Genomic DNA, 24,865 nt, shown 5'->3' with positions numbered 1-24,865 from the left:
ATTTTTACCTCTGACAAACAAAAGAATCAGACTTGTGCACGGCCCCGTAGAATAACATTTGTCCGAGTGCGATGCAATGTTTTGTTGGATCGCACTCAGACCGATAATACGGTCATCTGCCCAGCCTCGGGGTATGTGCACATAACGTCTTTAAAAGGGAACCTGTCACTGGTTTTTCGGCCTATAAGTTGCGACAACCACCAGTGGGCTCTTATATACAGCATTCTAATATGATGTATATATGAGCCCAGGCCGCTGTGTACAACATAAAAAACAGTTTATAATACTCACCTAAACTGGTCGCTGCGGTGGATGTGGCTCAGATGGGCGCCTTCGTCCTCCGGTGCCGGTGCCGCCTTTTTCGGCCATCTTTGTCGCCGCCTTTGTTGTCCTTCTGAAGCCGCGGTGCATGACACGTCCGACGTTATGCACTCTTGACGGCATTCAGGTCCTGAGTAGGGCAGATCAAAGTATTTTAGTGCGCAGAACCAGCAAGTGTGGATGACGTAGACGCGTCATGCACACAGGCTTCAGAAGGACGAAGATGGCCGAAAGAGGTGGCACCGGAGGATGAAGACGCCCATCTGTACAGGGGAATGAAGAAATAAAAGGAAGGAAACGCACAACAAGGGAACTTCCACACCATGAAAAATAGCAACTACAGATCACCACAAACTGGATCACCAGAATGACCGGAATCGCTAGAGTTAAGCTAAAGCTATAATCGGCGCTAAGTAGTAAGGTCCAGAATCTTATATGGGAAGGAGATGGCTGTGATTGATAATTAGCAACCTGAGCTTCTAGCAGAGTTCCTTAGGTCAGCAGGAATTAACTCCTGCAGGACTGAGTAATAGCGGACATGAAACAGCTGATGCCCAGCTATGGCTGAACAACTTGGAGACTTCAGGTTGGCTGTCAGGCTCTGCAGTGTGAACAGAGCTTGACGCTGCTGTGACACCTAATGAGTCTGGATCTGAACACCGTATGACAGCAGATCTAAAAAACAGCCAACTCTAATCTCAATCAGTGGTGGTCTTCAAGCACCACTCCAGCGTTGTTGTTTTTTATTGCACCACTAGAATGGAGCTTTAAATCTAAGTCACCTGCCCCCTTTCTTTATTCACCTACTTGCGCTTTCATCATCTTTCTTCCCTGCTCTTGCTGGTTTCCTGTGATAGGTGACCTGCCGGCTGCTCCAGTGTTTCATGGAGCGCGCCGGAGGTCACAACTCAATACAAGTCTATGAGAGCCTCGTCCTGGCTCTCATAGACTTGCATTGAGAACTTGTGACATAACTTCTGACTGCCGGCCAGTCCGAAGTTAGGGGCTCAAGATGGCACAACAGGAGCGGTGCAACGCTAAAAAAAGATGAAGCCGCCAGATGGTGAGTATTAGACCAGGGGTGGGGGATTTAGATTTAAAGCACCACTGTAGCGCTGGAGTGGTGCTTTAATGGTCAGACCCTACACAGATCTCTCTTATATGAGCCACCTTTCAATATTTCTGTCTAATGGGTGTAACTTTGCCTAACATTTATTCTCCTGACTATATGACCTTAGCCAACCAGTAATATCCTATGTTGTGCTAGATTCACTTGTCTTATGTATCTATTGTTACTTTTATATCTCATTTTGCTATTTTAACCCTGTGTTACCTGTACAACTGTGTAACTTTACTACTGAGCATAACACTTTTTTCTTCCCTCTTCTGTCTTCTTTCTCTCTGTGCTGTCTTTCCCGGATATTGCTGCAGGAGGATAAAGTGGTTAGAATCATTTCTTATCTTATTTTTTCATATTATTTCTCACTAATAATATGTTTCTAACTGGATTAATCTTACGTTGATGCGTGAATTACATGTATGCATGACTTTTTCCCTGATTTCTGTGTATGAATATGGCACTTTTTTTTTATCTTTCAAGCAATTCTCTATGGCGGGGTTTCCAATGATGCAGTTACTGTCGCTGGTTGTACATGCGCTGTTCTCCATTCATTTCACTGGGTGTACCTAAAACAGCCAAGCCTACTTGCTCAGATAATTTTCTTTACTAGAAGACATACTCCCCCTCCAAAAAAAAAAAATCTGTATATCCATATAGAGCATAACAAGTGTGAACAGGTGCCATCTGCTATAATTAGTGTAGTTGTTGCAGCTGGCACCTATTCACACTTGTTATGTTCTATTTGGAGATGTAGGGTTTTTTTTTGTAGTATATATTGGAGGTATAGATAACCTTCTATTCTGACTGTACTCTCCTCCCAGGGTGGTGTGTTTTTACTTAGTGCCGGATCCTACCTGCCCATATACAGTATTATTGACTGCCCAGGAGAGGCATGAAATTTAGATAAGGTCCCATCAAATAAGGGTCATCTTGCCTCGGTTGATGGGGTCACGTGAATTGGCCAATTTTTTCTCTAAGTGCCTTCATTTTACAAGTACTGTATTTTTCGGATATTAAGACGCACTTTTACTCACAAAAATTTGGGAGGAAAATGAGGGGTGCGTCTTATAATCCGAATATAGCTTACCAGGAGGTGGTGGAGAGGGGTAGCAGGAGGCATGGGCAATTCTGCGGCAGCTGTGCTGGGACTGCGGGCGATGAGGGCTTCTAATAATGGAGTCGGCACATAGGCAGATGGAGCTCTCAGCTCAACATCTCATCTGCACACGTGCTGCCTCCAGCCCGTTGATCTCCCAGCAGCGGACTTAAGGAAAATGGCAACCGGAGGTGGCGCGTGTGCTGATGAGATCTTGGCTTGTCATTGAGCCGAGAGTCCATTTGCGCACGCACCAACTCCGGGCGCCATTTCTTTGAAGCTCGCACCGCCGACAGTTTTTGGGACAGCATCTGGGACACTCGCCACAAGGCCCACAGCATCGCCCTGCTCCACCACCGCCCCTGCCTCCTATGACCCCGCTTCACCACCGCTGCCGACCACCCTGGTAAGACACCACTGTAATATAAGACAGACGCCCTTTTTTCCACTTTTTTTGTCTAAATTTGGGTGCGTCTTATAATATGATGCGTCTGATAAACCGAAAAATATTCCATATAGCATTAATGCAGTTTAAATTTCATATATTCTATGTTTTCATATATCTGAGCGCTAACAGAGTGCTGCTGTATTCTTTTGTTTGTGTTTACCATAGAAGACAAAAGTGTGCAGCGCATGCGCAACCACCTCTTCAGACAAGCGCAGGACAGACATCTGTTACACATTTATTTTATATCCTGTGAATATGCCATAAACGTCTGAGATGAAAATAGTCCTTTAAGTCCTCGAGTTACTTATTTTTAGTTGAATGAGACTGTATGTCACCAAGCTTTTACGGTATTGTATCAGTATGGAGCATGCGCCATATCTTGACTAATGTTTATTACCGGTAGGAGGCAATAATAGAATGTTGCTGACACAAAAATGCTTCTTCTTCTTTCTATCCCTACCTAAAAAAAACAAGTAAAATGGTATCGTTAAATTTAATGAAACAATATAATCACCCGCCTAATATTGTTGGTTGTCCTGTACTACAAAAAGTTATTTCCCTTTCAGGCATGGACTCTCTATAGTCTCTGAAGGTTTTCTACATTATTATTGTAGCAAGTTTTTTACGAAAGGAGCTCTTTTGTATGATCGAAACAAGTGGTGCTTATGACTGTGGACACTTATGGTTAGGTGTCATTCTAGGTACGGGGAGGTGCCAAGCGCACGATAAAAGTGAAGGGAAACCCTGTGTCTAGGGAAGGGGAGATGGGAGATGGTGACTCCTGGCCGAACCTACCGCTGGTTCTTTGGGTCCCTCACCACCCTAGATAGGTTCCGCACCTATGCACCAAGCCGGATATCTGACCCTAGGTATCCCTAGTGCTGGGCCTTAAATAGGGAACGGATGGGATGAGCTCTCTGTCAACCCCACTAAATAACTATAGAAGACACAAGAACACACGGGTAAGAGCATGAACTACTTATCCATATATGACTCAGGTACAAGGTCAGCAAAGTTTTCAGCAACGATATCACAGAGGAGTACAAGCCTCCTGCTTGCAACCAGGGCTTGAAGGAACTGAATAATATCAACAGCACCAGTCCCAGGAAGGAAGAGGTATATAAGTGTGACACCCTTTCAAAACCAGGGAGTCACAAATAGGCCCCTGCATAACACCTTCCCTCATTAGGGAACACACAGCCAACCAAGAAAACCCTAGTCACCCCCCTTAGGGACAGACAGACACACCAGTGGGCGTGACCAGGCGGTTGGGACACGCCCACCCAGGAGTTTAGACTGCCCAGGGCGGGAAAAAGAGCAGATAAGCTTTAGAGTTCAGTTTGGAGAGGAATGTGGGCTGGAGCTAAGGGTAGCTCCAGCAGTGAAGTTCAAGTTGAACGGTACCAGGATAGGAGCCCTGGTGCCACTGGCTAGGAGGCAGACGGTGGTCTCCGTCAGCAGGAGATGGGAAGACGGCTCGGCGGAACCGAGGTGGACCGGGCCAGGGTTGTAGCCCGCCGGTACCGACACGGGGAACCGAACCGGAAACCATAGCACAAAGGGGGGTACTCGGACCCTGAAGCCAGGAACCAGAAACAAGTGGAACTGGTTAATTAACCGATTGAGGCCAGGACTAGAGGTCCTGTCCCACCCAAAGTCCCTCATAGAAGACAACATCCCACCGATTAGGGATAAGAGGTCACCGCCAGGGCCCATAGATCCCACGGGCCAGCGTCTGCGGGCACGGCTCCTCAGGCCACATCCAGCCGGGAGCGGACTCCTGAGTTTTATACTGGGAAAGTCCACCTTACACAACGATGCAGGAAAAGGATAGAGACCACCAGCCGGGTGGGTGATCCCGAACGCAACCTGCCGCGGCACCGGCCACCACCACCTTGGTTTACCACAGACTTGTGTGTTTTACTAACAGTGAGTACACCAGCACCCCCTGCGGTCGTCATCTCCCCTGTACCAGAGCCACTGCATCCCGGTGCCACCATCCCTGCCCACGGAGGGGTTAACAACTTGCTGCACAACATCTCCCCCGGGTGCCCCGTAACAGCAGCGGTGGTGTCCCACCTCACCACATACCGTGGGTGGCGTCACGAACTTACTACGACCCAGCCCGTACATCTACGCCCCCCATTTATTTGGCGTGTACACGAGACCCCCGGGTCCGGAGACCCTCGAGCCACCACCCCTGAAGGTCCGGGCCCGAGCAGCGACCGGCTGCTGGCACGGGGGCGGCACATAAGCACCAAGAGTTACTGATGATCAGCAGCTGAGTGGAAGGCGAGCTCTTGCTGGGTCCAAAAGTGAGAGAGATGAATCCAGCAGGAAAGCTACCTATACCAATAAATACTGACAGCAGGAACAATGGAAAGTCAGGGAGCATTTTGTGCAGCCAAATGCTGTGACCTTCTATGGCCAGAAACCACATGACACCGTGACACACCTGTGACACTATGTCACCAGTATGCCGGTCATCCTTCCTTAGACCACTTTTAGTAGGTACTAACATCCACATATCAGGAACACCCCAAAAGACCTGCCATTTAGGGGATGATCCGACCCAGTCATCAATACAGTTCAGTTTCCCCAATAGTTGCTAATATTCTAACGTTTGCCCATTTTTCCCACCTTTCCAACACATCAACTTCAGGAACTGACAAACTTGCTGCCTAATATATCTACCTTCACTTCACATGTCTGTAGTTTTAATGTTGTCACTGATCTGTGTATCTAAAGCTAAAGTAGAGCGATCAACCACTCGAGAAGAAGTCCAAAGAAAGGAGACCGTGAGATGGACGGAGAGATAGATTCATACACACACATGTAGCATCGCATAGGGTGCGCCAAGACGTGTACAAACAATGGATATCTGCATTACTGCTACATTCACTATACTTATTGATGTACTGATTGGCCAATACATGTGTGCCCATCAGTCACAATTTTATAAACATAATTGATACAGCAATAATGCAAGGTAGAATTCATATATTCTTTGTTTTCATACAGTATGTCACAAAAGTGAGTACACCCTTCACATTTTTGTAATCATTTTATTATATCTTTTAATGGCACAGCACTAAAGATATATGACACCTTAATGTACAGTAGTCAGTGCGCACCTTGTATACCAGTGTAAATTTAGTTCCCTCAATAACTCAACACACAGCCTTTAATGTCAAAACCACTGGCAACAAAAGTGAGTACAGCTCTAGGTGAAAATGGCCAAAGTGTGCCCAATTAACCATTTTCTCTTCCCGGTGTCATGCGACTCATTAGTCTTACAAGGTCTCAGGTGTGAATGGAGAGCTTGTGTGTTACATTTGGTGTTATCTCTCACACACTCTCATACTGGTCACTGGAAGTTCAACATGGCTCCTCAAGGCAAAGAAGTCTCTGAGGATCTGAAAAAAAAAAGAATTGTTGCCCTACATAAAGTTGGCCTAGGCTGTAAGAAGATTGCCAACACCCTGAGACTGAGTTTCAGCATGGAGGCCAAGACCATGCAGTGGTCAGGATCTCCAGAGAGGATCTCAGAACAGGCCTCACCATGGTCAACTAAAGAAGTTGAGTGCACGTGCTTAGCATCATATCCAGAGGTTGTCCTTTCAAAATAGACATATGAGTGCTGCCAGCATTGCTGCAGAGGTTACAGGGGTGGGGGGGTTGACCTGTCAGTGCTCAGACCATACCCCGCACACTGCATCATATTGGTCTGCATGGCTGTCATCCCAGAATGAAGCCTCTTCTAAAGATGATACACAAGGAAGCCTGCAAACAGTTTGATGAAGACAAGCAGACAAGAATTACTGGAACCATGTCATGTGGTCTCTTGAGACAAAGATAAACATATTTGGTTCAGATGGTGTCCAGTGTGTGACGAGTATAAAGACAAGGGTGTCCTACCTACAGTCAGGCATAGTGGTGGGAGTGTCATGATTTGGGGCTGCATGAGCGCTGCTGACTGTGGGGAGCTACAGTTCATTAAGGGAACTTCAGTATTTACTGTGACATACTGAAGCAAAGCATGATACCCTCTCTTTGGAATGTGGCCACAGGGCAAGATGATTGGGACCTGAAATACACCTCCAAGACCACCACTACCTTGCTAAAGAAACCGAGAGTAAAGGTACTGGACTGGCCAAGATTCTCCAGACCTAAAACCTATTGACCATCTGTGAGACCTCCTCAAACTAAAGGTGGAGCAGCGCAAGGTCTCTAACATCTACAGGGTCCGTGATGTCATGGAGGATGGAAGAGGATCCTGTGAAGCTCTAGTGAACTCCATGCCCAAGAGAATTAAGGCAGTGTTTAGAAATCATGGTGGCCACACAAAAAATGAACATTTTGGGCACAATTTGCTGACTTTCACTTCTGGGTGTACTCACTTTTGTTGCCAGCGGTTTGGACATCGATGGCTGCGTGTTGTTATTTAGAGGACACCACAGTTATACAATCTGCACACTGACACGGTACATTCTATCACAGGGTCAGATCTTCAGTGCTGTCCCATGAAAAGATATCAATTATTCACAAAAATGTGAGGGGTGTACTCACTTTTATGATATACTGTATATGTTTGTGCACCCAGTGTGCCAGGTGAGTTAAACTAAAACATTGACAAGGAGAGAGATTAGATACATAGAAGTGGAAGAGATAGAAATAGACGTATTTTAGAGATAGATAGATAGATAGATAGATAGATAGATAGATAGACAGACAGACAGACAGACAGACAGACAGACAGAGGGATAGATGGAGGGATAGATAGATAGATAGATAGATAGATGGAGGGATAGATAGAGGGATAGATAGATAGATAGATAGAGGGATAGCTAGATAGATAGATAGAAGGATAGATAGATAGATAGATGGATAGATAGAGAGATAGATAGAGGGATAGATAGATAGAGGGATAGATAGAGGGATAGATAGAGGGATAGATAGAGGGATAGATAGAGGGATAGATAGAGGGATAGATAGAGGGATAGATAGATAGAGGGATAGATAGAGGGATAGATAGATTGATGGATAGATAGAGGGATAGATAGAGGGATAGATAGATAGATAGATAAAGGGATAGATAGAGGGATAGATAGATGGATAAATAGATATATAGATAGATAGAGGGATAGATAGATGGATGGATGGATAGATAGATAGATAGAGGGAAGGATAGATAGATAGATGGATAGATAGAGAGATAGATAGAGGGATAGATAGATAGATGGATAGATAGAGGGATAGATAGAGGGATAGATAGAGGGATAGATAGATAGAGGGATAGATAGAGGGATAGATAGATGGATAGATAGATAGAGGGATAGATACAGTTAGGTCCAGAAATATTTGGACAGTGACACAAGTTTTATTATTTTAGCTGTTTACAAAAACATGTTCAGAAATACAATTATATATATAATATAGGCTGAAAGTGCACACTCCCAGCTGCAATATGAGAGTTTTCACATCCAAATCGGAGAAAGGGTTTAGGAATCATAGCTCTGTAATGCATAGCCTCCTCTTTTTCAAGGGACCAAAAGTAATTGGACAAGGGACTCTAAGGGCTGCAATTAACTCTGAAGGCGTCTCCCTCGTTAACCTGTAATCAATGAAGTAGTTAAAAGGTCTGGGGTTGATTACAGGTGTGTGGTTTTGCATTTGGAAACTGTTGCTGTGACCAGACAACATGCGGTCTAAGGAACTCTCAATTGAGGTGAAGCAGAACATCCTGAGGCTGAAAAAAAAGAAAAAATCCATTAGAGAGATAGCAGACATGCTTGGAGTAGCAAAATCAACAGTCGGGTACATTCTGAGAAAAAAGGAATTGACTGGTGAGCTTGGGAACTCAAAAAGGCCTGGGCGTCCACGGATGACAACAGTGGTGGATGATCGCCTCATACTTTCTTTGGTGAAGAAGAACCCGTTCACAACATCAACTGAAGTCCAGAACACTCTCAGTGAAGTAGGTGTATCTGTCTCTAAGTCAACAGTAAAGAGAAGACTCCATGAAAGTAAATACAAAGGGTTCACATCTAGATGCAAACCATTCATCAATTCCAAAAATAGACAGGCCAGAGTTAAATTTGCTTAAAAACACCTCATGAAGCCAGCTCAGTTCTGGAAAAGTATTCTATGGACAGATGAGACAAAGATCAACCTGTACCAGAATGATGGGAAGAAAAAAGTTTGGAGAAGAAAGGGAACGGCACATGATCCAAGGCACACCACATCCTCTGTAAAACATGGTGGAGGCAACGTGATGGCATGGGCATGCATGGCTTTCAATGGCACTGGGTCACTTGTGTTTATTGATGACATAACAGCAGACAAGAGTAGCCGGATGAATTCTGAAGTGTACCGGGATATACTTTCAGCCCAGATTCGCCAAATGCCGCAAAGTTGATCGGACGGCGCTTCATAGTACAGATGGACAATGACCCCAAACATACAGCCAAAGCTACCCAGGAGTTCATGAGTGCAAAAAAGTGGAACATTCTGCAATGGCCAAGTCAATCACCAGATCTTAACCCAATTGAGCATGCATTTCACTTGCTCAAATCCAGACTTAAGACGGAAAGACCCACAAACAAGCAAGACCTGAAGGCTGCGGCTGTAAAGGCCTGGCAAAGCATTAAGAAGGAGGAAACCCAGCGTTTGGTGATGTCCATGGGTTCCAGACTTAAGGCAGTGATTGCCTCCAAAGGATTCGCAACAAAATATTGAAATTAAAAATATTTTGTTTGGGTTTGGTTTATTTGTCCAATTACTTTTGACCTCCTAAAATGTGGAGTGTTTGTAAAGAAATGTGTACAATTCCTACAATTTCTATCAGATATTTTTGTTCAAACCTTCAAATTAAACGTTACAATCTGCACTTGAATTCTGTTGTAGAGGTTTCATTTCAAATCCAATGTGGTGGCATGCAGAGCCCAACTCGCGAAAATTGTGCCACTGTCCAAATATTTCTGGACCTAACTGTAGATGGATAGATAGATGGATAGATAGATAGATGGATAGATAGATAGAGGGATAGATAGATAGATGGATAGATAGAGAGATAGATAGATAGAGGGATAGAGGGATAGATAGAGGGATAGAGGGATAGATAGATGGATAGATAGATATAGACAGATAGAGGGATAGATAGAGAGAGAGATAGATAGATAGAGGGATAGATAGAGGGATAGATAGATAGATAGATAGACAGATAGAGGGATAGATAGAGGGATAGAGGGATAGATAGAGGGATAGATAGATAGATAGATAGAGGGATAGATAGATGGATAGATAGATAGACAGATAGAGGGATAGATAGATAGAGAGATAGATAGATAGACAGATAGAGGGATAGATAGATAGATAGAGGGATAGATAGAGGGATAGATAGATAGATGGATAGATAGATAGAGGGATAGATAGATAGATGGATAGATAGAGAGATAGATAGATAGAGGGATAGAGGGATAGATAGATGGATAGATAGATATAGACAGATAGAGGGATAGATAGAGAGAGAGATAGATAGATAGAGGGATAGATAGAGGGATAGATAGAGGGATAGATAGATAGAGAGATAGATAGATAGATTGAGGGATAGATAGATAGATAGAGGGATAGATAGATGGATAGATAGATAGATAGATGGATAGATAGAGGGATAGATAGATAGATTGAGGGATAGATAGATAGATGGATAGATAGAGAGATAGATAGAGGGATAGATAGATAGATGGATAGATAGAGAGATAGAGGGATAGATAGAGGGATAGATAGATAGACAGATAGAGGGATAGATAGAGGGATAGATAGATAGATAGATAGAGGGATAGATAGATGGATAGATAGATAGATAGACAGATAGAGGGATAGATAGATAGAGAGATAGATAGATAGACAGATAGAGGGATAGATAGATAGAGGGATAGATAGAGGGATAGATAGAGGGATAGAGGGATAGATAGATGGATAGATAGATATAGACAGATAGAGGGATAGATAGAGAGAGAGATAGATAGATAGACAGATAGAGGGATAGATAGATAGAGGGATAGATAGAGGGATAGATAGAGAGATAGATAGATAGATTGAGGGATAGATAGATAGATAGATAGATGGATAGATAGATGGATAGATAGATAGAGGGATAGATAGATAGATTGAGGGATAGATAGATAGATGGATAGATAGAGAGATAGAGGGATAGATAGAGGGATAGATAGAGAGATAGATAGAGGGATAGATAGAGGGATAGATAGATAGATAGACAGAGGAATAGATAGAGGGATAGAGGGATAGATAGAGGGATAGATAGATAGAGGGATAGATAGAGGGATAGATAGATAGATAGATAGAGGGATGGATAGATAGATAGATAGACAGATAGAGGGATAGATAGATAGAATATAACCAATCACAGCAGCCTGACAAGAACCAGAATCAGGAAGATGGTAGACGAGGGCCAGGAGAGGTATGTCAGTGACTGGAGGACCGACATCAACACCTCACAGAAACTGACCACGTACCAGAGTCTACAGAGAGACTACAGACTGGCCCCATATCTGGAAAAACTCCCGGACCCCAGAGACCGCAGGACCCTGAGCCGATATAGACTCAGTGCCCACAGTCTAGCCATCGAATCCGGTCGACACAAGCAGAGCTACAAGCCAAGGGAGGACAGACTGTGCCAACACTGTGACCTGGAGGCCCTGGAGGATGAAACCCACTTCCTGCTACACTGCACCAAGTACTCAGCAGTGAGGGACACTCACTTCAGGAGACTCTCCCATCTCTTCCCGGATTTCAGCTCCATGAAGGAGGAAGAGAAAATATATATCCTGCTGGGGGAAGAAGAGAGCGCAGTGGAGATAGCAGCGCGGTATGTGAGCGAATGTCATAGACTTCGAGAAAGAGAACTATGATAAGCCATGGACTCCCATAGCCCCCCATCCCAGATGTGGCCCCCCAATCCCCACCCTGGATATGTCCCATCCACCGTTACCACAGTCCCCACCGTGGATATGCCCCATCATAAGCCATGGACTTCCATAGCCCCCATCCTAGAAGTGCCCCCACAGTCCCCACCCTGGATGTGCCCCATCCATCCTTCCTACAGTCCCCACCCCCCATCCCCACAGCCCCAACCCCTAATGTACACTTGCTTTGGCAAAACTAATTTGTATTTGGTCCTGCCAATAAAGCTTATTTGATTTGATTTGATTTGATTTGATTTGATAGAGAGATAGATAGACAGATAGAGGGATAGATAGATAGATAGAGGGATAGATAGATAGAGGGATAGATAGATAGAGGAATAGATAGATAGATTGAGGGATAGATAGATAGAGGGATAGATAGAGGGATAGATAGATAGAGGGATAGATAGAGGGATAGATAGAAAGTGGAATAGATAGATAGATTTTACATTTATGTCACTTTTTGATGAGATGAATAACAAATGACTTTCTTATTGTTTGCTAATACTCTACCTATATGTTCTCAGGCCATACTGTATTCTCTTATGACTTCTTTGTGATTTATGGTCTTGTCAGAGTTATTTATTATAATTAGGATACTTACATTTCACTTGTATCTGCTGGTAATTGATTTTGGAGATAACCGTGAAAAGTTGATCAATTAGGGTATAGGTAATATACTCCCTGCTCCCCGGGGGACATGATTAAATAATGATGTGACTTAAGAGCGCCTCAATTATTATTTTCATTACGTTATTTATACTTAATAAAATATAATCAGCTGCATAGGAAATATCTAACAGTTTGTTGGGGCAGCTATGAAGATTACAAACAGGTTATGGACTCGTGCACACAAGTGTACAGTATATTGTCTGTGTTCAAGCTCCAAATTTAATTTGCACTAGTTTTGATAAATCTCCCCTTTTGTGTCTTATGCAGTACTTGAGGGGTGGGCATGACCCAGGAATTCAAAAAAAGATCCAAAGTGTGAATGTTGAGCCAAGCACTGACCCTTTGGTCCTAGCACTGACCCTTTGGTCCTAGCACTGACCCTTTGGTCCTAGCACTGACCCTTTGGTCCTAGCACTGACCCTGCGGTCCTAGCACTGACCCTGTGGTCCTAGCACTGACCCTGCGGTCCTAGCACTGACCCTCTGGCCCATTCACTGACCCTGCGGTCCAAGCACTGACCCTGCGGTCCAAGCACCGATCCTGAGGTCCAAGCACTGATCCTGTGGTCCAAGCATTGATCCTGTGGTCCAAGCATTGATCCTTCGGTTTAAGCATTTACCCTGCGGTCCAAGCACTGACCCTGCGGTCCAAGCACTGACCCTGCGGTCCAAGCACTGACCCTGCGGCCCAAACTCTGACCCTGCGGTCCAGGCACTGACCCTGCGGTCCAAGCACTGACCCTTCGGTCCAAGCACTGACCCTTCGGTCCAAGCACCGACCCTTCGGTCCAAGCACTGACCCTGCGGTCCAAGCACTGACCCTTCGGTCCAAGCACCGACCCTTCAGTCCAAGCACTGACCCTGCGGTCCAAGCACTGACCCTTCGGTCCAAGCACTGACCCTGCAGTCCAGGTACTGATCCTTTAGTCTAAGCACTGACCTTGCGGTCCAAACTCTGACCCTGCGGTCCAGGCACTGACCCTGCGGTCCAAGCACTGACCCTTCGGTCCAAGCACTGACCCTTCGGTCCAAGCACTGACCCTTCGGTCCAAGCACTGACCCTGCGGTCCAAGCACTGACCCTTCGGTCCAAGCACTGACCCTTCGGTCCAAGCACTGACCCTGCGGTCCAAGCACTGACCCTTCGGTCCAAGCACTGACCCTGCGGTCCAGGTACTGATCCTTCAGTCTAAGCACTGACCCTGCAGTCTAGGCACTGATCCTATAGTCTAAGCACTAGATGTTAAAGTGTTTTATTTGTCCCTTGAGTGCTCCTTTAACCTAGTACTGGGATATCAGTGTTTTTCACATCAGAAACCACCCCTTTAACATGTACTGGCACCATGTGTTACCAGTATGTTTTGTTAACGGAAGTGGGTATATGTAGCTGGCTAAGGAGCTGAACCAGTTCCATAATGGTTAGCTGCTGATTACTGCTTGTTAACTCCCAAAATGCCGCTGCCATTCTCTATCAGCGACATTTAAAGCACAATCTTCTCAAAGTGTGTGTTTGGGTGACCATCGTTGAAGTGATCGTGCCTGTAGATTGAATTGTCAGCTGGTGGCCAGCGAAATGTCCCCATTGCCACTTAGTGCTCTATTGAAGCCAAGCTCCAGGCTGGTCTTCATCGGACTCTGCCTTGTCCAAAAAAGTCCAGTCTATTAACCCCTTCAGCCCCCGGGCACTTTCCGTTTTTGCGTTTTTGTTTTTTGCTCCCCTTCTTCCGAGAGGCGTAACTTTTTTATTTTTCCATCAATCTTGCCATATGAGGGCTTGTTTTTTGCGGGACGAGTTGTACTTTTAAATGAAACAATAAGTCTTACCATATAGTGTACTGGAAAATGGCAAAAAAATTCCAAGTGCGGAAAAATTGCAAAAAAAGTGGGATTGTACAATAGTTTTTGGGATATTTTATTCACCGTGTTCACTATATGGTAAAACTGATGTGTGGGTATGATGCCTCAGGTCGGTGCGAGTTTATAGACACCAAACATGTATAGGTTTACTTGTATCTAAGGGGTTAAAAAAAATTCACAAGCTTGTCCGAAAAACGTGGCGCACGTTTTGCGCCATTTTCCAAAACCCGTAGCGTTCTCATTTTTCAGGATCTGAGGCTCATTGATGGCTTATTTTTTGCGTCTTGACCTGACGTTCTTAACGGTACCATTTTTGCGCAGATGCTACGTTTTGATCGCCTGTTATTGCATTTTGCGCAAAATTTGCGGCGACCAAAAAACGTAATTTTGGCATTTGGAATTTTTTTGCCGCTACGCCGTTTACTGATCAGATTCATTGATTTTATATTTTGATAGATCGGGCATTTCTGAACGCGGCGATACCAAATATGTGTGTATTTTTTATTTTTTTAACCCTTTAATTTTCAATGGGGTGAAAGGGGGGTGATTTGAACTTTTTAGGTTTTTTATTTTTTTTTAATTTTTTAAAACTTTTTTTTTTTTACTTTTTTTTTTATTTTACTAGTCCCCCTAGGGGGCTATTGCGATCAGCAATCCGATCGCTTTGCACAATCTGCAGATCTCAGCTACAGAGCTGAGAACTGCAGATTTGCTGCTTCACTTTCAATGCCGGCTGTATTCCGGCATTGAGAGGAAGTGACTCATGTTAGCCACAGGCGTCATCACATGACCCTGTGCTACCATGGCAACCGCCGAAAGTCACGTGATCATGTCACGTGACTTCCGGCGGGGGCGGGGTAAGTCACTGTCATGGCGGCGCCCATATACATATCGCTGCCAAGACTTTGGCAGCGAAATGTAAGGGGTTAATGGCCGCGGGTGGAAGCGATTCCACCCGCGGCTAGCAGGCACACATATCAGCTGTTGATAACAGCTGATATGTGCGCGTCTCGCCGCCGCCCGCCGGCGGCAGGGGGCGGGGCTTACCGGAACACGATCCATGACGTATCTAGTACGTCATGGGTCGTTAAGGGGTTAAAATAGCAAATCCTTTATCCCATAAGGTAAACAATGTAATAAAAATTGTAATGTCAGAAATCAAACATTGTATATACCCCAAGATAATACCAATAAAAACTACTAAAAACTCAGTTTGTAAAAAAAATAATACACTCTATACATTGTTATTGTGGTAAATGACTATTCTGGCTGCAAACGTCTGGCTTTGAATGCAACATCTACATAGGTGTATAGAGGCCCATTTCCAACAACCACCACTCCAGTGTTCTAATGGTACATTGTGTTTGCTAACTGTGTTAGAAGTTTAATGGATGTTTAGAAATCCCTTGAAAACCCTTGTACAAGTATGTTAGCACAGCTGAAAACAGTTTTGCTGATTAGAGAAGCTATAAAACTGACCTTCCTTTGAGCTAGTTGAGAATCTGGAGCATTACATTTGTTAATTCCATTAAACTCTCAAAATGGCCAGAAAAAGAAAACTTTCATGTGAAACTCGACAGTCTATTCTTGTTCTTAGAAATGAAAGATATTTCTTGTGAGAAATTGCCAAGAAACTGAAGATTTCCTACAACGGTGTGTACTACTCCCTTCAGAGGAGAGCACAAACAGGCTCTAACCAGAGTAGAAAGAGAAGTGGGAGGCCGCGCTGCACAACTGAGCAACAAGACAAGTACATTAGAGTCTCTAGTCTCTTGATAAATCAACGCCTCACAGGTCCTCAACTGCCAGCTTCATTAAATAGTACCTGCAAAACGCCAGTGTCAACGTCTACAGTGAAGAAGCGACTCTGGGAAGCTGGCCATCAGGGCCAAACAAAAAACCATATCTGAGACTGGCTAATAAAAGGAAAAGATTAATATGGGCAAAAGAACACAGACATTGGACAGAGGAAGATTGGAAAAAAGTGTTATGGACAGATGAATCGAAGCTTAAGGTGTTTGGATCACACAGAAGAACATTTGTAAGATGCAGAACTACTGAAAAAATGCTGGAAGAGTGACTGACATCATCTGTCAAGCATGGTGGAGGTCATTTGATGGTCTGGGGTTGCTTTGGTGCTGGTAAAGTGGGAGATTTGTACAAGGTAAAATTTATTTTGAATAAGGAAGGCTATCACTCCATTTTGCAGCGCCATGCCATACCCTGTGGATAGAGCTTGATTGGAGCCAATTTCATCCTACAACAGGACAACGACCTAAAGCACACCTCCAAATTATGCATGAACTATTTAGGGAAGAAGCGGGCGGCTGGTATTCTATCTGTAATGGAGTGGCCAGCCCAGTCACCAGATCTCAACCCTATAGAGATGTTGTGGGAGCAGCTTGACTGTATGGTACTAAAAAGTGCCCATCAAGCCAATCCAACCTGTGGGAGAGGCTTCTGGAAGCATGGGGTGAAATATCTCCAGATTACCTCCGCAAATTAACAGCTAGAATGCCAAAGGTCTGCAAAGCTGGAATTGCTGCAAAGGAGCATTCTGTGCCGAAAGCAAAGTGTGAAGGAGAAAATTATTATTTCAAGTAAAAATCATTATTTATAACCTCGTCACTGTCTGGACGATATTTTCTATTCATTATGAAACTCATTTGATAAATAAAAGCATGATTATGATTTTTCATGGAAAAAACAAAATTGTCTGGGTGACCCCAAACTTTTGAACTGTAGTGTGTGTGTGTGTGTGTGTGTGTGTGTGTGTATATATACAGTTAGGTCCAGAAATATTTGGACAGTGACACAATTTTGGCGAGTTGGGCTCTGCATGCCACCACATTGGATTTGAAATGAAACCTCTACAACAGAATTCAAGTGCAGATTGTAACGTTTAATTTGAAGGTTTGAACAAAAATATCTGATAGAAATTGTAGGAATTGTACACATTTCTTTACAAACACTCCACATTTTAGGAGGTCAAAAGTAATTGGACAAATAAACCAAACCCAAACAAAATATTTTTATTTTCAATATTTTGTTGCGAATCCTTTGGAGGCAATCACTGCCTTAAGTCTGGAACCCATGGACATCACCAAACGCTGGGTTTCCTCCTTCTTAATGCTTTTCCAGGCCTTTACAGCCGCAGCCTTCAGGTCTTGCTTGTTTGTGGGTCTTTCCGTCTTAAGTCTGGATTTGAGCAAGTGAAATGCATGCTCAATTGGGTTAAGATCTGGTGATTGACTTGGCCATTGCAGAATGTTCCACTTTTTTGCACTCATGAACTCCTGGGTAGCTTTGGCTGTATGCTTGGGGTCATTGTCCATCTGTACTATGAAGCGCCGTCCGATCAACTTTGCGGCATTTGGCTGAATCTGGGTTGAAAGTATATCCCGGTACACTTCAGAATTCATCCGGCTACTCTTGTCTGCTGTTATGTCATCAATAAACACAAGTGACCCAGTGCCATTGAAAGCCATGCATGCCCATGCCATCACGTTGCCTCCACCATGTTTTACAGAGGATGTGGTGTGCCTTGGATCATGTGCCGTTCCCTTTCTTCTCCAAACTTTTTTCTTCCCATCATTCTGGTACAGGTTGATCTTTGTCTCATCTGTCCATAGAATACTTTTCCAGAACTGAGCTGGCTTCATGAGGTGTTTTTCAGCAAATTTAACTCTGGCCTGTTTATTTTTGGAATTGATGAATGGTTTGCATCTAGATGTGAACCCTTTGTATTTACTTTCATGGAGTCTTCTCTTTACTGTTGACTTAGAGACAGATACACCTACTTCACTGAGAGTGTTCTGGACTTCAGTTGATGTTGTGAATGGGTTCTTCTTCACCAAAGAAAGTATGCGGCGATCATCCACCACTGTTGTCATCCGTGGACGCCCAGGCTTTTTTGAGTTCCCAAGCTCACCAGTCAATTCCTTTTTTCTCAGAATGTACCCGACTGTTGATTTTGCTACTCCAAGCATGTCTGCTATCTCTCTGATGGATTTTTTCTTTTTTTTCAGCCTCAGGATGTTCTGCTTCACCTCAATTGAAAGTTCCTTAGACCGCATGTTGTCTAGTCACAGCAACAACTTCCAAATGCAAAACCACACACCTGTAATCAACCCCAGACCTTTTAACTACTTCATTGATTACAGGTTAACGAGGGAGACGCCTTCAAGGTTAATTGCAGCCCTTAGAGTCCCTTGTCCAATTACTTTTGGTCCCTTGAAAAAGAGGAGGCTATGCATTACAGAGCTATGATTCCTAAACCCTTTCTCCGATTTGGATGTGAAAACTCTCATATTGCAGCTGGGAGTGTGCACTTTCAGCCCATATTATATATATAATTGTATTTCTGAACATGTTTTTGTAAACAGCTAAAATAACAAAACTTGTGTCACTGTCCAAATATTTCTAGACCTAACTGTATACATGTGTGTGTATATATATATATATATATATATATATATATCTCCCTAATCCCCTGTGCAAGGGATAAAAATGACCTTTTATTATACTAAAAGACAGCGCGATACGGTCTGATAAGTCTCTTTAGTCTTGACCTGGGGCTTCCTCGCCTTACGATCGCTGTCCTCCTACCCCGCCGAAAAGCACTGTAATGCGCATGCGCTGGCTTTACCTATGGGTCATTGTCCCTGCTTGATCTTTCCCAGCGCATGCGCGCTACAGTGCTTTTCTGTCAGCAGGGCAGAGAAGGGACACCTGTGCAGGAGCGTGATGGGGGCATTGTGTGGATGATGTAGGACTAGTCATTCACACTAAGCAAGGAAGGAGGACAGCGATCACAAGAAAAGAGGAGGTGTCTGTGTGGGAGCGCGGTGGGGATACTGTATTGATGGCGTAGGACGCTTCAGCTACATGAAGCCATGAAAAAGAAAGGTAATCGTAAGAAAAGAGGAGGTGACTGCATAGGGGCGCGCAATGGAAGGAAGGTGGATGGCGATCGTAATAAAAAAAGAGGCGCCGTTCAAGACCAGAAACACCCATCGGACAGGCTCGTTTCTTTTTTGTGCCTTGCATATGGAAATGGAGACATACATACAGCTTATTAGAATGCTGTTAAGAGGTCTTAAAGGTACTAGCCTGACTTTACAGTATATGGGGAAAATATGGTGAGAAGTTCCATTTTAATTTGCAAAAACTAAGTAATAAAATTAACAGCACGCCCATGAAAAATATCAGACATGAACGTGTCCTGCCGATATCTGGCAAGCCACCTTTGATGACACGTTCCAATGCAAAAGCAATTGCTGATGGAGAACCCCTTTAAATTTTGTGTCATATTTAGAAACCATGTTCCCTTTTTAGTGTTTGTTCACAGGGTGGGAGGTTTTTTTTTATGCGGTTAAAACCAACAAATGTTCTTCAGGAAATGATCCTTTTATGGTGAGTTTTTGGAAACATTTTTCAGTTGTGAAAACAGTTTTGAAAGTTTTTGTAGATTTTTTTTACTGTAGTGTTTTGGGTTTTTTTTTTTGCAGCCTTTTGATTGCACAGTGTTTACTTTTGGAGCGGATGTCGCGCATGTTCTTTTTTCCCACCTGGCGGTTTTAAAGGCGAGAATGAATAGGAAGAGTCTCTAAAGTCCCTTTTTTTAAGCCTTTTTTAGTTGTTTTCCAAAAAAGTTTTCATCAAAGCCCAACTTAATGCAGGAAGAAGAGCCGTTCACTCCAACTGCATCCTAGATGTATATGAATAGTTTGTAAAGGAAGTCATTGATTGGAGGCACTGATGCTGAATACGTCGCTTTAATGATGGATTTGACTTGGATAATTAATAAAGCATTTAAGATAGATGGGATTTCATGGAAACAGAACTCGTCCTGGTATTATAATGTATGTTGTGGCTGCTATTCTCTGGTGATCCGGTCTCTGGATAGCAGGAGCGCGTCCCTCTCGGCGCGCAGCATCACGCTCAGCCCTGCCGAGTAATTGATGTAAATGAACTTACCTATTGAAAAAGGCAAAAAGTGAAAATGGTTTTCAGCTTTAATCATTTATCTATTAAAACTCGTATGGATTTAATTAGAAATCTATATTCTAGTTAGTGCAGAGGACGGATTGATTTTCTGATTATTTTTTTTTTTTCCGAGGGAAGATGCAAACTGTTGTTAAAAATCTAATGCAATGCATCCTAATAAATCATTCTGTAATCCGGAATTTAGCTAAAATTAATGTCCTACATTCTCGCCTTTTCAGTGCAAATTCCCCATTGGATTTGTATGTAACAAATGTCCCTGTCACAAAATAAAAACCCCACAATAAATTATGATGTACTTTTCCCTGGGGGTCCCTGAAGCCGGACCCCAATATTACATATTTTATTTGTGCCCTATTATGGCATTTTGGACATGTTAGAAGGCAATTTTTAAGGGGACCCCTCTCTATGAGCAGAGCACATTTATAATTGGTGGTGTGAGGGGAGACAAAAATGTCAAAATATGATAGTATTGGAAGGCATCAGGCTTCTCATAAGCCAGATCAGATACCCACACTTTGCACTGACGAGGTGCAATCACACCGAAACACCATGTCTGCAAATTGGGATTCTGATCTGGCATATATCCTAGGTCATATGACAAGGCTTGTTAAAAGGCCAGTTTTGACTTTTAGGATTGCTACTTCCAATAGGTGGCGCTAGAGTTTGACTCGTTTCCTGGAGAAACAATTTGAATAATTCCCAGAGGGGCATTGCAGCTATAAGTCCCCTTACCACTGACAGCCAGACTGGTTTGTCAGGTCTCCATAAGGAGAATAGTCTTCCCCCGTGGTCCCCACATAGGTTCTCAAAAGCCAGATCAGATACCCACACTTTGCACTGACGAGGTGCAATCACACCGAAACACCATGTCTGCAAATTGGGATTCTGATCTGGCATATATCCTAGGTCATATGAAAAGGCTTGTTAAAAGGCCAATTTTGACTTTTAGGATTGCTACTTCCAATAGGTGGCGCTAGAGTTTGTCTCCTTTCCTGGAGAGACAATTTAAAAAAATTGATTAAATTTATTATTTGTGCAGCATGAGGCACTATGTTAAAGGGAACCTGTCATCAGAAATTTTGCACTAAACCTAAAAGATTCCGCCTCTGCAGCTCCTGGGCTGCATTCTAGTAATGTTCCTGGTGTTCTTGTGCCCCCTTTTTGACCAAAATAAAGACTTTGTAAAGTGGTACCTTTTTGTATTCAGATCTTGATAATGGTACACAGGGGCGGGCTCTCTGGTGGCACAGCGCATGCGCGAGATTATGGGCGGCGCTGTGATTTTCATCAGCAAGTACCCGCCCATAATCTCGTGCTCGCGCTTTCACCGCCGCCTCCACCGTTCTGCGCAAGCGCTCGCCAGCTTACCTCACGTCACCTCTTTGAAATTGCGCGATGGGGGACGGCCTAAAGCGACAGGAGGCAGACTAACGGACACCAGAGAGCCCGCCCCCGTGTACCATTATCAAGATCTGAATACAAAAAGGTACCACTTTACAAAGTCTTTATTTTGGTCAAAAAGGGGGCACATAAACAACAGGAACATTGCTAGAATGCAGCCCAGGAGCTGCAGAGGGGGCAATCTTTTAGGTTTAGTGCAAAATTTCTGATGACAGGTTCCCTTTAAATATGGATATATTGAGAGCTTCAATAATGCAGCACCCTTTTCTGACTGCAGGGGGCAGCATTTGGGGAAAAATGCTGTACAGTTCATGTATGAACTTTTTACTTATCTTCAGTTTGGAGATTGAGGGCCTGTTTCCTGTTGATGTGAATGTACATCATGACTGTCCTGTGACTGACATGATCCTGATTGCTGCTAAGCTAAAATCCATCTTTGTCAAAAGAGCTCACTGAGAGAACAGTGTTCCCCTGCCTATAGAGAGGGGACAAATGAGCAATGATCTAATTGAGAGACAAAGAGCTATGAATAAGCTTTTGGTGCTTGTAGTAAGTGTTTCATCTCACACCGGAGATGTATTCACATCTACACAGCTCAGTACTGTTGTATAATGTCCTCCATGCTGTTGCTGCTTGAATTTAGGAGAGCAGGAATCTTTCATATCCTATATGGGAGACATCATATCAGCTAGTCTTCTTCCACCAGCTCAGGGTCAACTGAAAATTAAAGATAGAGCATGCAGAGGGGACGCGATCAGAGTTGTATTCACATCTACACAGCTCAGTACTGTTGTATAATGTCCTCCATGCTGTTGCTGCTTAAACACAGGATAGCAGGAATCCTTCATTTCCTATTGTGTTATGTGTGGGAGACATCATACCAGCTAGTCTTCTCCCACCAGCTCAGGGACAACTGAAAATTAAAGATAGAGTATGCTGAAGTGGAAACTAGTGGAAATGCAAGAGATAAGTCATACTGTATAAATGGGTTATTCGTCCTGTACATATATGACAGCTTATTCTGAAATTAAAGCCATGCTTAAAATCTATGGGGCTTTATTCACCTTCCAGAAGAATGAAATAGTGGTCTTTTGTACAGTATGGATCACAAATAATTCTTTCTTTGACGTAAAACATTTTTTAAAAACAGACAGGGAAATGTTTAACCTCACAAAAAGAATCATCTGTGGTCCTGTGATGTCAAGTCTGTCTACTTTTTTACGTCCTCCCCAGGAGCTGGGGTGTGATCAGACCATGTCCCTGTACGGTCAGACACGGCCATTACACAGTACATAGCAGGGACACATATATAAGATTATCTCAGCACAGGAACATTTTTTTTACACACAACCAATTGTGGAAATTATTATTATTCCAAGATCTATTGATCAAAATGAACTTTGCATGTGGAAAAAAACATTTAAGAGTCAACTCATGCTGTAAATTGAGTATTATGTTATGTAATGGTCCTTTAAATGTAATAACTGTCATGAATCCTAGGCAATGGGAGGTTCACAATATTTTGTCTACACTACAGAGTATGTTGGGAGACGTTCCCAATATATCTGTATGCATACAGTGCAGCACATTGCCTGTTTATACTCATTGTACAAAATATACAGCATGGTAAAACTTTTTGTGGTTGCTCCACTGAATGCAGTCTACCAAAACATGCCGGACAGTTGAAAAGGCCACTATTTCTTGTGAGATTCACTCGCAATTCTCAACTATGGCAGAGTTGGTATCTCTTTGTATACCATATATAATCGGCTATTTTTTTTTTTTTTTTTTTTAAATTTAATGGGCATCACATAATGCTTCATTTGCCCATTAATTTGCCTCTGTTTTGCAATATATGCATATTATTAAGGTTAGGTGAAGACCACTGTCCAAATTGAGAAAACCAATCCGATTATGCTAATCACACTCTGACCAGATTCTGATCAGTGTGATCCGATTTTCTCTGGTGTAGAGAAGATGGAAAACAAATGTCTCCATCTTCTCCATTATGATTTTTTCATCTGACCCATTGACTTGAATAGCGGCAAACCACGCAACCTGTGATTCTTTCCTCAGACAGACTAAAAGCCCCGTTACACGCGTCGATTTATCGTGCGATCGCAAGAGCGATCGCACCCGCCCCATTGTTTGTGCGTCACGGGCAATTTGTTGCCCGTGTCGCACAAAGTCGGTCACCCCTGTCACACGTACTTACCTGCCGAACGACCTCGCTGTGGGCGGCGAACATCCTCTTCCTGAAGGGGGAGGGACGTTCAACGTCAGTGACGTCACACAGCGGCCAATTGAAGTGGAGGGGCGGAGATGAGCGGAACGTAACATCCCGCCCACCTCCTTCCTTCTCATTGCCGGCGGGACGCAGGTAAGCTGTGTTCGTCGTTCCCGAGGTGTCACACGGAGCGATGTGTGCTGCCTCAGGAATGACGAACAACCTGCATCCAGGAATGTGACCGATATTTTGAAAATGAACGACGTGCCAACGACCAACGATAAGGTGAGTATTTTTGCTCGTTAACAGTCGCTCGTAGCTGTCACACGCTACGATATGTCTAACGATGCCGGATGTGCGTCACGGAATCCGTGACCCCGACGACATATCGCCCGATATATCGTAGCGTGTAACGGGGCCTTTAATGTGAGGAAACTAATCGGACTTGTGCACGGCCCCATAGAATAACAGCACATCGGATCTTACTTGGACTGGAAACACGATCGTCTCCATTTCTGATCACTGATGAGTGGAAAAGTCTAAAAAAAATAAATAAATCCATCACTTTGACAAAATTAATGCAGGACTGTCCAATTAGACTGTAAGAAAATAAAATATAAGTAATTGTCTCTAATGATGTATTGGATAATGGACGCTAATTATATAAATACTAAAAATTCCGTTTGACACCACCGTGATGGATGTCTCCACGAGTCCAGTTATGTTTGC

At 43.6% G+C, this 24,865-nt stretch overlaps 1 protein-coding gene across 47 annotated transcripts in view; it reads left to right on the top strand.

Moving 5' to 3' along the window:
• RIMS2 (regulating synaptic membrane exocytosis 2) overlaps nucleotides 1-24,865 on the top strand; it is a 990,720-nt gene that overhangs the window by 199,152 nt on the left and 766,703 nt on the right. For 38 of the 47 annotated variants that reach the window (XM_075353016.1, XM_075352974.1, XM_075352971.1 and 35 more), the window contains one exon: nucleotides 1,753-1,764. The exons of the other annotated variants lie outside the window; for them this stretch is intronic. In XM_075353016.1, coding sequence (XP_075209131.1) covers nucleotides 1,753-1,764 — 12 coding nt within the window. The remainder of the gene's footprint in view (nucleotides 1-1,752; nucleotides 1,765-24,865) is intronic. 47 annotated transcript variants of the gene reach the window in all.

Source organism: Anomaloglossus baeobatrachus, chromosome 6 (genome assembly GCF_048569485.1).
Source record: "Anomaloglossus baeobatrachus isolate aAnoBae1 chromosome 6, aAnoBae1.hap1, whole genome shotgun sequence".
NCBI lineage: Eukaryota > Metazoa > Chordata > Amphibia > Anura > Aromobatidae > Anomaloglossus > Anomaloglossus baeobatrachus.
Note: the sequence above shows the minus strand (reverse complement) of the source record. Positions and strands in the feature narration are given on the sequence as shown.